The sequence below is a fragment of the Macrobrachium nipponense genome, chromosome 1 (assembly GCF_015104395.2).
Source record: "Macrobrachium nipponense isolate FS-2020 chromosome 1, ASM1510439v2, whole genome shotgun sequence".
Lineage (NCBI taxonomy): Eukaryota > Metazoa > Arthropoda > Malacostraca > Decapoda > Palaemonidae > Macrobrachium > Macrobrachium nipponense.
Window position 1 is genome coordinate 187,760,468 of NC_087200.1, and position 15,509 is coordinate 187,775,976.

The 15,509-nt window shown below is 36.2% G+C and overlaps 1 protein-coding gene across 7 annotated transcripts in view; it reads right to left on the reverse strand.

The window, feature by feature from the left end:
• Positions 1–15,509, reverse strand: part of LOC135219934 (uncharacterized) — a 276,412-nt gene that overhangs the window by 12,086 nt on the left and 248,817 nt on the right. For all 7 annotated transcript variants that reach the window (XM_064257162.1, XM_064257159.1, XM_064257166.1 and 4 more), the window contains exons 3-5: positions 13,856–13,981; positions 7,480–7,610; positions 5,468–5,610 (exon numbers count right to left, since the gene is read on the reverse strand). In XM_064257162.1, coding sequence (XP_064113232.1) covers positions 5,468–5,610; positions 7,480–7,610; positions 13,856–13,981 — 400 coding nt within the window. The remainder of the gene's footprint in view (positions 1–5,467; positions 5,611–7,479; positions 7,611–13,855; positions 13,982–15,509) is intronic.

Genomic DNA, 15,509 nt, shown 5'->3' on the forward strand with positions numbered 1-15,509 from the left:
AGTGAACAATCTTGTCTCAGGACAAGAGAATAAACTCCGCTACAATCACAAGGACAAGGTACTTCCTTCTCTAGCTAGCCAGAGGTGTTACTACATGCCCACAGAGAGGTCACTTCTGAAGGAACAGGCTGACCCAGACTTGGTTTGACTAGGTCCGGGTCTTTCACTGCAGCACCTCACTGCAGAGAGCGTGTGTCTCACATAGCAGGAAGCAGCAAACCTGGAGGCTCTACTACGGCAGCTTTCCAGACAGTCTCCTATCTACGGTCACTCATAGTATCTAAATTGCTGCTCTGCTGGGACAATCGTTCCAAGGGAGGACTCGGCCTTTAGGAAACTGTGCCTTTCTAGAGGTAGGGCGATTTCCTACCTGGCCCACCAGACAGCAAACCTGTGGGCGAACCTGGTGTTGAAGAGAAGGGACACCTTCCTCTCTTGGATCACCAGGGCTGTAGGCTCCAAGTCTGTGCTGACCTTACGAAACTGACTGCTGCTGGGTTCTACGTCTCTTTTCTCTAGAGAGTAGATAGATACTGCAGTGGACAAACATCAGGTGGATGAAAACAACCGCCTAGTTCACCAGGCAGTGGCGAAGACCTATGGGTCATCGCGGTCCACTGTGGCTAGACCTTTGAGTCTAGCTAGCTCTTCCTTGGCCCCTAAGAAGTCTACTTCTTCGAAGGGTGTCCATGGTAATATCCAGCTTCTTCTCTCCCAGCAAAACCTTTCAGTCCTTCTTTTCGACTAGAAAAGGGGGCAAAGGAAAGAAGAAGGTGGAACATACGAGTGGCATTCCCCTCTAGCTGCTGCCATTGGTGGGGGGTTGCTTATCGAGTCATTGGGCAATGTGGCAGCAATATGGAGCCAAGACCTGGGTAGTGGATACCCTTTGGGAGGGATATCTACTCCCCTTCAAGTCTCAGCCACCTCTCACCAACTGTCTGGTCCATATCCCAGTCATACTTCAACAGTGCAGAAGGACCTAGCACTGAAGCAAGAAGTGCAAAAGATGCTGTTTTACAGCTGAGTCTTTCTCATAGAGAAGACTTTAGTCGGGGCTGAGGTCCACTCATAGACCTCTCTCCCCTGAACTGATTCACTGGTCAGAATGACTTCATGCTTACGTTGGGCTTGGAGGATGCATATTTTCAAATACCCATCCATGTCTGCCTGCAAGTGCCTTCGCTTTGTTCTTAGATAGGTGGTGTACCAATTCAGGGGGCTCAGTTTCAGGCTCTTGCCACTCCCCAGGTGTTCACGAGTGTTCACCCTTGTGCCAGCTTAGGCACATTTGCACAGGATACGCTTGGTGAAGTATCTCAAAAATTGGCTCATCCTGGCTCGCAGTTGCTACAGGACAGAGATAGCCTTCTTGAGTTTTGTTGCGATCTAGATTGTGATAGACTTGTTCGCCACCCAGTACAACAGGAAGTTAAGAGACTGATCCACTGTACCAGACCCCATGGGCTGCTGCAGTGGACGCGTTTCAATACCCGTGGGACAACCTCGAAGTGTACACCTTTCCCCCGTTTTGCATGATTCACATGGTGATCAACTGAGTGTTGGCCACCTTGAATCCCAGGATGATTCTGGTGGCTCTGGAATGACCTCAGGCCGTTTGGTATCCCAACCTTCTGTATCAACAGCACATTGAACAGTACCATCAGGCAGTGCCTTCCCTGTGTCTTCACAGCTGGAGGTTATCCCCCCCATCTCTTGCGAGCGAGAGGCTTTTCTCGCCAAGCAGCAACAGAGATGGGAGGATGCCTCAGATAGTCCTCTGCGAAGACCCCAAGGTTCAAGGCCCTTTATAGGGTTTATTTCTTCATTTTATGAAGGGAGGATGAGGCCTCCCTATGAGAGAAGCAAAGAACCATAATGTCGAAGACAATAAACCAGGAAAAGGTGCAAGTACATAGTCCATCTAATTACAGACTATTATCTCTCACGAGCTGTTTATAAAATTTTTGAAAAAAATGGTCAATGCATGACTACCTAAGTCATCATCAAGGAATCTACACACTAACTCCAACACAATCAGGTTCAATAACTGGGCGATCAAGCCTCGATCCCTTAACCTATCTAGAGGACCATATCAGGAAGGGCTTTGATTAGAAAATATTGACATTAGCTGTTTTAATTAATATAGAGAAAGCATATGATACAACATGGAAATTTAAAATAATGCAAAAACTTCACTCGGTAGGAATGCGGGTCACCTGCCAATTTTCATTAAAAACTTTCTTAGGATAGGACTTCCCAAATGAGTAGAAAATTTTGTATTCAGAACACTTTAATTTAGAAAAAGGAATTCCTCTGGGAAGTGTCCTGAGTTGTACTTTGTTTGCCTTGGTAATTAATGACATCACCTCACAATTACCACATGGAGTTAAAAAATAGTTTGCATGTTGATGACTTTGCCATATACTACAGCACCTTCAGACATGCCAAAAGAGTCCTCAATATTGCCATCACAAATATAAGAAATTGGGCAAATTCAGTTGGATTTCATTTTTCAACCAATAAAACAAAAGCAATTATTTTCTAGGAAGACAAAAGGTGGCTCAAAGACCAAGAAATTAAACTCCAACTGTAAAACAATGAAATTGAGTTCTGTGCAAATTTTAAATATTTAGGAATAACGTTTGATCAACATTTAAACGAAAGCACACATCAAGTATATTAAAGCCAATGGCATAAAAGCCCTTGCCCTATTAAAGAAACTATCCCATTCTACGGGGGGATCAGGACGTAACATCATGCTAAAGTCATGTAGGACAACAGTTTTATTTATAATAGACTACTGCTGTCCTATATATTCTTCAGCATCTGAAACAACGTTAAAAACTCTTGGTGCATTTCATAACAAAAGATGAAATGCACCAATTGCCTTTTAGCAGAGGCAGGCATACTAACTTGCAGTTGCCTGTTTCCTGAATTGTAATCCTAGGATTGAATATCATGTTGCTGGCTCCTTAATGAACTCTTATAATATAACACCAATTTTCCCTCCAACAATAGAACACCCATCACCTTGGACTCTGAAATTAATAAAAATCTTATTTTTTTAAATAAAACATGACTAATACTGAGATGTATCGCCAACATGCTCTAGAGCCCATTTGAAGAATGGGAAACCAGTTCTGGTATATACAGATGGCTCAAAAAACACCACTGGAGTAGGAGCTTCAGCTTTCTCAAATGGTAAATTAATCTAAGTAGGCCTTCCTTTGTCTGTCTGCATGGTGTTTTAACGTTGCATGGAACCAGTGGTTATTAAGCAACGGGTTGGGCCTTCCTTTAATATCATCTGTGTTTACTGCAGAACACTCGGCCATATGAGCAGCACTTGACATAATATCTGGAAGGTGAGCAATCTCTTCAATAATTTTCAGCAACTCATATAGTGCTATTGATGATATAAGCAAGTACAAATCTTCAAATCAATTTGTCCAAGAAATCCAAATAAAAATCCATCAACTTCTCCAATCTGGATTATCAGGAACTGAAGGGAATGAAAATGCAGATTCTGCCACTAAAGTAGCATGCACTATTACCCCAACAATTTCACATCCCCCTGTATCTGTAAAATCCAATATATCAAGATTGGCAAACAGATTGTTCTTCGGTACCAATATCAAAGAAGCTGAAAAATATAAAATCTGAGGTGTACCCATGGGTTTCATCATCTCTAAAAGCAAGATCTAAAGTAGTTATCTTAGCAAGACTCCACACAGGCAGGTCATACTAGATTTTCTCATGGTCATCTAATGACAACCCCACATTCTGACCCAATGAAATGTAATGGATGCCAAGTTCCCATGACTGTCTAGCACTTACTCGTTGAATGCCCAAATTCCATTCAGCCGAGACGCATTTATTTTCGAGATCCGATAATGTTAGCAATTCTCACTAAAGGCAGGGATTTCTCACTTGACAAAATGATCATGTTCCTAAGCAATCTCGGTTTATTGAATACGCAGTCTAGTTTTTTCTCAGGTTAATTCCTGGGAAGAGCTAAATTTCAGAATCAATCAATCAACCGGCCTAAGAAGAGCCTTTAATAGTCTCAGAGGTCTGGTTAAACTAATCTTTTATCTTATCTTGAATTACTTCATGTTTTCAGGCTTATTTTAGAAAGGTTGCTTCGAGCCTCAAGTTCCATACAGGGAAGGATAAGATCTACCTATCTTAACAGCAATATCAAAAACATAAATGGATGATGGAGAAATTGTGCCTTTAAGGATTCAAAAGGGCACAAGACTTATACGTTCTGATATCAAATTTACCTAATGTAATGGAAAACAGTAAATTATTAAAGCTTAGAATAGTTTATTACAGAGCATGGGCCAAGTAATTTTTTTTTTTTCGCTGCACCTGTACCGTAAATGTTGTGAGGTTCACAGTGGAGCACAAACATTGGATGCCCAGATGGAAGGAACTAAAGGAAACAGATGAATAGAAGAGAAAGCAAAGCTGGTGACCAAAAAGATTCATGCCACAGACTGTGATGCACTAATCAGCAAAATCACTAATATAAGCTGAAAATAAAACGCGGGTGTTTCGGAAAAGTGTGGAGTGGGATGGCAAGATAATAAATCCAAACTTTGTTGCCAGATACCTCTAATAACATAAAATGGGATATTGGAAGTTCAAAAGGCTGCATAAACAAAAATGCAGACAAAATCCACTACTCCGTAATAGCAGGAAGATAGTAAGCATCATGGAAGGGAATAGTCATTTCCCCAAATCAGATAAATCTTCTTTGAAATAATGAAGTTTTCTGAGGGAAAGAAACCCTCAAGGCATCTCGGGAAAAAGATGATGTGGAACGTTTAGCCGATGATCCAGACTAATCCCTAACAATCTTAAACACAGCAAGCCAAGCTTCCTAATAGCCACAGGAGGAAAAACTGCAGCACCAGTGCCAAAAGAACGTGGAGAGAACTTTCACGTTTAATCCCCATGAAGAGAAAAGTTGGCATAATAGCTTATGACATCCAAGCAAACTTATCAGAATAAAATATGATTTGTGAACAGAAATACCTTCAGGTCCGGGTCAAATGTCTTCCTAGGTTGTACTGAAAAAACATAGTCAATAAGAATACTATTCCATAAATGCAAGCAGTTATCAGGAAAAAAGTACAAGATATAACCAAATGGACAGACACCCTTAACTAGGCAGCCAGTGACTAAACTTTACTACATAACTAAGTAATCACAAGTAAACATCTAAAGCCAGCCGTTTATCCATATTGAAAGTGGCCATTTACAAACTCCAGTGGATACAGTACCTCTTAATGCAATAGTAAGAACCTTTCCCTAGAACTGGAAAGCAATCTCTCCACTACACATACTTTAAAATGAATAGATATGCTTCATAATATATACTATACATAGCTGATAGGTATGTAAGTACTGCATGTATCTCCTAAAAATGCAAGAAAAGATCTTATCATAATCTTACCAATCTCCTGCACCAGACACTGATGCCACACTCAAATTCTGTTCTCCTGAAAAATACAATCCAAAGACTTCAGACTTCTTTTTGTCATCATTTGCAAGCAGCAGCGGCTCATTTATTCCTTCAGCAGTGGATTTTCTTATTATCTGTAAGAAATATACTTAAATCAGATGCAATCAAATGGGCCAACACATCATCATACTTTTATTATTCAAAATATTCCCAAATATAAGTAAGCTATTACCCAAAATGGAGAGAATTCTTTCTCATTCATTAATGAAGTCTATTTATAAGTCAACCCAAAACATAACACCAATTTTCCAGTACATACATAGATAATCATTATTCTTTTTGGAGGGGGAGGGGGCTAAAAAAAAAAAAAACCTGGACAAGAAATGTCTTACTTCTCACACAATAAGAAAACAATCGGGTCCAAATCCCGCATTAGTTAGTAATCTTCATTTTGCAAAACTATACTACAGGTTTGAGCAAGCTAGGGACAATCAGCTTGGTCTTTCAGAGAAATAGAAAACTTTCATGACGTAATTATAGCAACCTAGTTTGATTTTTTGTACCTCGCACATTCCCAGATGAGAGTGCACGTCCATACGCAGTCACAGTTTTTGTTCCAAAAAGCTTTGAAGCTGTTCCTAAATTATTTGTGATATACAAATTCGTAACTTTCCTCCTGCTGAAAATGGTCAAATTAATGTCCTCATCAAAGAAATTAATGTCCCTTCATACTATCAGCAATATTTAGTGTGGCGAACCTTCAACTTTCATCTCTGTGCATTTGCCTCCATGTACAGTATCATTCCCATAACATTAATACAGTGAAATAACTAAGAACTACTTGGCAGCAAATGTCAGGATCTTCTTAGGAGCATTGACAATCTGCAGTACAGTCCATCATCAAGAGGTCCCTTCAGTATTGTGAGACTAAAAGACCCCCAAAAACGTAGTTATTTATTTTTTTTATTTAGTTAGTCATTAGCTTTTACAATTGAACAGTTATATTATGACACCTTCTTGCTACATTTCCTTCATCACTGTCGTTTTCATATGATATAAAGGGAACAACTGAAAGAAATTCTAGTGAAATCAATATTTCAGTGACCTGAATGAGTTAATATTCCATATCAATTGTCTTAGTATTTATATCTTTTGAGATAATTTTTTTCCCCCAAAAATGTCCTCTGGTCTTTCCAAGATTATTCCAAGACTTAACAATTAATGGATAATACAGCCTTACAACTCTGTTTTGTAGTGGGTACACAGGTTCTACGAGGGTAGTTTGTATTAAAACAAAAAATTACCCCAAACTCTTCTCTTTCATACCAGTTATATTACAAGAACCCACCCTCTTCCAAAACATTAAGCTTCCAAGAGGAATTTGTATACTATAAAGAAAAAAGCATCCAGGGTGAGAGCTGGACATATCAACTATAACTTATTAGTCTTCCCTTGAATAATAAAATCAACAAGCACAGACACTTCCTCATATACATAATGTAGAATGCCATTTACATCAATATTTATTTGTCAAATGATTCCTTATTATTCCTTATGCTAGGTGGGCTTTCAGTAGCACAGCAAGTTAAGCTAGAGAATATACATAACAGTATTCCAGCAGTACGGTACATGCGTATTTGGAATTTCATCAAGAAAATTATTTAATGGAAATATTTGTCCGCCAATATTCAAAATTCGGTTACTTCTTTCACACTGTCATTCTTAATCAATTTTACTGTAAGTTATTTCACAACACTACTACTTTAATATTCGACTTGTTGTTAAGTAAACTGTAATTTCTATAATTTCACTGATAATTTTTACAAAAAGATTAATTACTCAAGTATTTACTTTTCTTGTTTTCTTGGCATCTGTACCTTATGCAAACCATATATTTGTGCAGTGAGACTCTGAAATAATCCAAAAGCAAGCACAGAAAAAGCGAAATTGGGTCCCAACCTCTAACTTCAGTCTTACCTAGGTAAGGCTGGTAATACACTTACCATAAAACCAAATTTCCCCATTGTAATCATTAGTCCTTCCATGTGTTCTAGAAGAGGAGCAGTAATTTTCAGAATATTCGGAAGATGTTCCAGCATTTCATCTTTGTCCTCTGGAATCAGTGCAATTTCACCTGTAAAACAGTTACAAAAGTTTAAAACCTCGTTTTCATTCTTTCCCCAACAGGATGGTATAGGCCAATGGTTCTCAACCATTTTTTTGCCCATGTCAGAATGTCATTCACCCAACCCCTCCTTTTCACACAATTGTCTGCCTTAAAAAGAGCATTCCAAATACAAAATATGCAACAAAATACTAAACCAAACACACAAGCTAACAAAGAGAAAGCCCAGCGCGACCTCTCTGTAGTGCGAACTGATGCACACTGCATTTTGTGTGGTCATAGAGCCAGTTTGAGCCTGCCAATCTGTAGTCACAATCCCACCCACCCTCTAAAAAATTCTGAAATTTTCCCCTGGTTGTGAACTACGGGTACAGACCACACCTAGGCAACCAGCGACCCGCAACGTGTCTGTGCGCACACTCAGTGATTTTACAGCAAACTGAAATCACTGGTTTATGTTATAAAATTCTTGGGCTTAAAAGTGAAACGTTATCAAGACTATTGTCTTCAAATAAAAGAATGATCTTAATGGACAAGAAGGCCAATGGAAAGAAAACTTTGTGGACAAGATACTTAATAACACCAACATTGAAAAGGTAAATCCTTCACTTCATCCACAACCACCAAATTTCCCACCCCTAATCTGCATCATGTCCACAATATTTTTGGAAGCATTTACTTAAGCACAAAATATTTTTGGAAGCATTTACTTATGCACACAATATTTTTGGAAGCATTTACTTATGCACTCACTCTAACAGAGGATGAGTGACTGTTGACCACCCACTCAACCAAGTGTCTCCTAGAATTGAGACACTGATAAAGAGTGTTTATAAAGTCATCTCATAAATAAAGGTATTAAAAAAATTTATATTAATAAAATCTAAATAAAAATTTTTTTGTATTGTGTTTTTTAACCACTCATCATTTGTTAATAAACCATTGAGACTAGCGTGATACTAAATGCACACAAACACTAATAAAATCATGTGGACCAAGGCAGCTTTGAAGAAGCATCATGCAGCCAAAAGGTTGTCGCCCATACCTGGCACAGATTTCAACCATACTCACAGGCTTTATTCCAGTTTTTAAATCCATTATTTTTGTTTTGAATGCAGAGAAAATAAGACACAAAAGCAGGTTTTATTACTGAACTTAAAAGACTTAAACTACTAAATGGTCTTATAGTTCTAATTTTCTCTTCCATACTTTTTGGAATTTACAAAAAATCATTATCCACCAATCTCACTATAATGGGCGTTATGTCTGTCTGTCAGTCCGTCCGTCTGTTATTCAATCACTGCCAACCGGTTGGTCTGATGGGCATGAAACTTGGCAGGGTTATAGTGGGGACCCCTAAAAAGGTTAATAATGGGGTTTCATCCAACCTTCCCCCCTGTGAAGGGGTGGGGGGTGAGATGGGATTCCCTGGAATGGAGCTGGTTCTGCCTGCAAAACGGGGCTGGTTATGCCCATAGACTTAGTTACTATCCGAATTTATCATACATAATTTCTGTATAAATATGACTTCTCATTTAGAAAAGAATACTATAGGGTAAACATCAATCACATCAAAGAGGGTGGATTTTGAGAAGGGGGTTGACAGAGAGAGAATGAGGAGAGGAAGTGAAAGAGTAGACGGGGTGTTAGGGAGAAGACAGAGGGAAAAAGAGAGAGAGAGAGAGAGAGAGAGAGAGAGAGAGAGAGAGAGAGTTGGTATTCGTGAGAAGAGGGAAAGAGACAGTGATGGTTGGAGAGAGAAAAAGAGAGTAAGAAAGGAGAGAGAGAGAGAGAGATCAGAGTTATCCCAAGCAGAGCTGGGTTACTCAGCTAGTATTTATAATAGCTTGAGTGTAGAAAATTTCTCACATTCATTCTATTTTCCAAGCCAGAAAAATTAGCTTTCCATTCATCTATTCACTATTATTCTAGTTTACTTTTGTTGAAAAAATCATTAATGAAACTGAAAAACATAAGTATATATATATATATATATATATATATATATATATATATATATATAAATCCTTCTGTAGTTTATATATATATATATATCTTGTACAGGATTAAAGCATTTTAATGAACAAGACCAGAGCTGATGGTCGTAAGCTTTAATCCTGTGCAAGAAATATATATTTTTAAACTACAGAAGGATTTTACTTCATTGTGGATTGTATCCCCATTTACTTAGAGGTACGACATAGTACCTGGCTTCTGCATATATATATATATATATATATATATATATATATATATATATACATATATATACATATATATATATATATATATATATATATATATATATATATATATATATATATATAGATATCTATATACTATATCTAATATCTATATCTATATATCTATATATTATATATATATATATATATATATATATATATATATATATATATATATATATATTTATTATATATTGCTACTTTCAAAATGCATATATCTCCTCTGTGACTGTATAAAATGTTATGTAGAATTGTGCAACATTTTTTTCAGAATCCTAGATAGCTTAGAGATAGGATGTTTTAAAATGTATGTTCAGATTTCGCATTACATATTGTAAAAGGATATTTATATAACGTAGAATGTAGAAAGAGAGGGATTTTCTCTGTCCATTTGAAACTACGATTGTTTCCCTATTATATCAGCATTGTGAGATTAGAGGAACTGCGAGATCCGTTTGCTTTCCTAATCTGTCAACACGTTTGATAAGCGAGCTCGAGAATCTGTCATCAAGTAAGATAAGGGACTTCTGCTTCGAGCGATCGAATCGAGAATGTCTTGTTTTTTTTAACAGACTGGTCTCATACGCGTATGTCTTTGCCGAGTGCCACGTGCAGATTACACATTTTTTATGTAAAATTGCATAAGATTTTGAAGCTTCTAAAAAAGTTATTGCCCAAAAAAGTTTTGTCATCTCCCCTGTCCAGTTTCCGCAAGGGAGAAGAATTTCATTACATCCTAGATACTCGAGGCGTTCAGATCTCTCTCTCTCTCTCTCTCTCTCTCTCTCTCTCTCTCTCTCTCTCCATAGACATCGTTGAGATTATATTAACGTAACGTAATTTGGTCACTCGTAACTTGAGAATTTCATATTTGATATTTCTTAGAGTTTATTTAGCGTTAAATAGTGTTTTTTGTGGAATCTGAATAAACATTGTTGTTGTAACGGCGCCTGGTTTTTGTGAGAGTGTAAAACAAGACTGCAGCAAAGAAAGAAGTTGGTATACCAAAAAGATAAAGTGTGTATATTTTTATTAGTTGCAACTAATAACTAATAACGGATAGGAACAGTGGTTAACTAATAACTGATAGGAACAGTGCTTTGGTAAAAACTGATGGTTACAATGTTTTGAGTGAAAAGATTTACACTTTTACACATTGCAAATTTTTGTGTTTTGTGTTTGTTTCATCTTGTGGATTTTTTTCATTTTCTTATTGAAGTGTGCCTTTTTATTTTATATTTTCATTTGCATTCACAATTTAATTGACTTAGTTATTTTCATTGCTTAATCATGGCACATTTAATTAAATTTAACACTTGTGAATTAATTTGCATTTACTTAGAATTCTTTTCAAGTTTTATTATTGTTTAGCACTTGTGAATTAATTTCAAATTTTCAATTATTGCCTAACACTTTTGAATTTCAATTGAATTAATTTTCTTGAATTTTGTGATAAATTAATTTTGATTTAATTTTACTTAATTGATTCAAGAATTAATTAAACTTTACTTTGTTTTCAAGTAACAGTAATTTTCCCTGATATTGTGAATTTCACTTATAAATTTTGAGTTTCATAATAAATTTTTGTATTTAAAATTTTTATAAGTATTTCATTTCTAACCAGTATATTTGCATTTGATTATATTGATGTTAGGTAGAAACATAGAGTGGTAATTGATCTGCTTTCCTTCAATTTACTTGAAGTGACTTAGAACCAGGGAAGTACTTAGACTTCTGAAATCAGGGAAATACTTACTTTTAAAATTGTTGAAGGAGTGATGCCCTTTGATTAATTTAAATACTTACAAGATTACCTCACACCTGTTTTGATGAACTTGGTCTGATTTTCTGCAATACTGGTAAGTTGTTAAGGGATCACTGTTGCCTTTAGAGTATTCAGTCCTTTAATACCTGTGATGAGGGTTCAGGTGTCTGGTTTTTGTGAGGTAACAATTGATGAATGGTAACCAGATACTTGGCACTTCGTAACAATATATATATATATATATATATATATATATATATATATATATATATATATATATATATATATATATATATATATATATATATATTTATGCAGAAGCCAGGTACTATGTCGTACCTCTAAGTAAATGAGGATACAATCCACAATGAAGTAAAATCCTTCTGTAGGTTAAAAATATACTTTTTGCATAGGATTAAAGCTTACGACCATCAGCTCTGGTCTTGTTCATTAAAATGCTTTAATCCTGTACAAGATATATATATTTTAAACTACAGAAGGATTTTACTTCATTGTAGATTGTATCCCATATATATATATATATATATATATATATATATATATATATATAATGATATATATATAATACTATTCAGCAGACAAGTATAGCCAAATAAAAAGGATTAAATCAACATAGACACTTCACAATGCTGTATTAAAAATATCCGATTATGACTGATTTTACTAGGTATCTCCCCCTTGCAGTTTCTGAAGGTTCTACTCCAGCTGCAAATTGCCAAGATATATGCTATAGTAGATTCACATCAGCTGTGCATGTGATGTCTAGGGCAGTCCCTTACGACACTCCTGATTGGCTGTGGATAAGCTAATGACAGAGCTGGAAACTCTCAGTCTCTCTCAAGAGTTCACATAGGCAGGATGTTTACTCTACCCCTCCTGAGGGATATGTCTTTCACCAGTACCCCTCAGGAGAGGTGGAACATACATCCTGCCTATGTGAACTCTCTCATGAGACTGAGTTTTTCCAGTCCTGTGAATGGCTAATCAACAACCAATTAGGAGCGGCTCAAGGGACTGGCCTAGACATCACATGCTCAGTTGATGTGAATCTATAGTAGCTACATATTGCACCAGCCCTATTCTTTTTGCCTTGCTCCTAGGTCACGTCAGGTTAGGTCAGATTAGTATCTCATCATTAATTTGGGTGTGAGAAACGTAATGAGATTATTTTCAAGAAAATTCTATGGTTAGTTTTCTCAGGGAAATGTCTCGATACTTGGTGAAATCTCGGGAAAATGCCTCCAGATGGCCCTCTCGAGTGGTACACAACTTTTTTTTTTCTCTTTTAAACACTGGCTGGCGAAATGAACTTACTGTTAAAAAAAAAACCGTGAGATAAATTTCATGGATACAGACTGCAATTAAAAAGTAAACTTAACTAAGACACAAGATGTTTTCAAATTAACATCACATACGCCAAACGGTAAACCAAATTTCTACTCGTAATGTACTGTAATTCAAATACCATTGTACAAAAATAAAAAAGTCTGGTATATCAGTAAACTGCAATGGATAAAAACAGTTCACAACGCAGTTCCGTGATACGCAAACTTGTTCTCTGTAATGTTATGTTTATAGACGGAAATATCTACAGTAACCTAATTTCACCAGGTAAGCCTACAGGGGCACAGTGTCAGATTGTTTGGGATTTTGGAAAAGTTACCTCTTTTCGAATGTCTTTTCATTTTGGGAATTAAAAAAAATAATAAGTGGTTATCGACATGGTAAATAAATTCAGCATAAAAAAATCATACATGGAAAACAGAAGTAACAGAATTCTCCCTCTCTCTCACTGAGTTAGTATCAAGGGACACCAGTATATAGTGTTAAAATGTTTACCACGTAATGAGAACCACGTAAGTACGTGTAAAGTTGGACCCTTGTTTATTTATCTCAAAGCAAGAAACAAACAATGCAGGCTACTCATGTAAACTCTCACTGAAATCTGAATTGTCCTTCAAAAGATCAGGCAGGATCAAGAAAAATGACATGATAAAGACATAAAATCACCTGATTAAAGAAATGAAGGTGAATATGAGACACGCAATATATGCCCACATTTAAAATCAAAATTCTATTCTTTGCATGAAAATATACAGTTATTGGAAAAGACATTTTGATACCTCATACTAATACATGTCAAATTCACCTCTACATTCAGCACCAAATGAACAAACCATCATTCGCTTCCGGCTAAAATGCAACATAAAATGCACTTAACGTACCTAAGTCAAGATGCGAGCAAAGGGCGCGTAATTCGTTGAGGTTCGGTGACGAGAACGAAACGGAATGTCCTCGTCCCGTCAGCCAAGGCTTCGTTGCTTTCTGTATGTCTGTTGGTTCGTACCACACTGCAAGGAGAGAGACGTCAATGAAAAGCAAAGCCACATACGTTCTTTCAGGTATAAATAATATTGTGAAATAAGTAATCTTTAAAAAAAAATAATGTTTAAATGGAAGGACCAGGTTGATATTTCGTAGTCGTTTTTCAAGCATTTGTTACATCACCTTAAAAGTATAATGCCTTTGAGCTTCAGCTAAAGAGAATGAAGGGTTTATAGCGAATGTTTTACGCTGAAATCTGAAACTATTTTATTATTCTGTCTCAATGTCAACATCGTCGAGGGATGCTGTCGAGAAAATATCTTCATCTTATACAGATATCTTCTCGACACAACTGCCAAAATTAGCGATCTTCAAACACTCATAATGATTTAGATCTAAGCGAGACGATAATCTATTTAGACTCCTATTTAGATAGTCAACAAAGACCTTCTGTTCACCATCTTTTGATTATTTCCATATGCAACACACTTGAATTCCCTTAACTCAAGGATACTTTGTTCCAAGTTTGAAATTGATCCAGTGGTTCTAGAAAAGTAAAAACTGTGAAATGATTACACCAGATATATTAATAGAAGCCAGACAAACTTTGATCAGAAGGCTAATTTGAACTTTCAGCTCAGTTGAGCTAAAATATATGACAAGAGAAGCCATTTCACAGGAGTATGAGTAGTATGTCTGTGTTGCCACTGTTATGAGATTTCGATAGTCAAACAAAATTTCCAAGGTCTTTTCTAACAGAGATGAGATGCACATGCAGACTTCGACCTGCCAATAAGACTACCAGCTACCCAAGGAAAATATACATTATCTATTTTCTCACGAACCAAGAGGGGTTTCCAGGATACGAATGGTATGTGAAAGGAGCTCAGAGAGATGTGTGGAATTTCCCGCACGTTTTCCTTTCCTCTTTCTGGCATATAATTCCCCTTTGCTATTCTATACTTCAGTTCGTTACTCAACACTCAATCTGAATAATAGATGGAGCTAAATCACCCTAAGATTAGGAAATTAGCCCATGGGCTTCATTCCCACAGATGTCCAATAAAAAATGCAAGTTAATCTAAAATATTATGAAATGTAAGCATGTATCGTTTTTATCACGTTTTTTCCAGTTTCCAATGATTTTTAATTATTCATAGCAAACAAATCTTTTGAGTGAAATAACCGTCATGAAGAAATCTACATGTAGCCTATTAAAAAAATTCCACTAAAAGTTGAGTGTTATGTTTGGCATTATATATATATATATCATATATATATATATATATATATATATCTATATATATATATATATATATATATATATATATATAATACATATATATATATACTTTAGAAATCACAGTAGATGCACGTGGCTTCATTAAGCAAGCGAATACCACAGGAAAAAGATAGGCAGATATCCAAGCGCTTTCGTCTTTACTAAAACATTGAAAACATTGTCAAGAACAAATGAAATATAGTTGGAAAGAAAGTTACCAGGTCAACAAAAGGATCAAAGAGATATTCCAGGATTATCTGATATCACAAGGT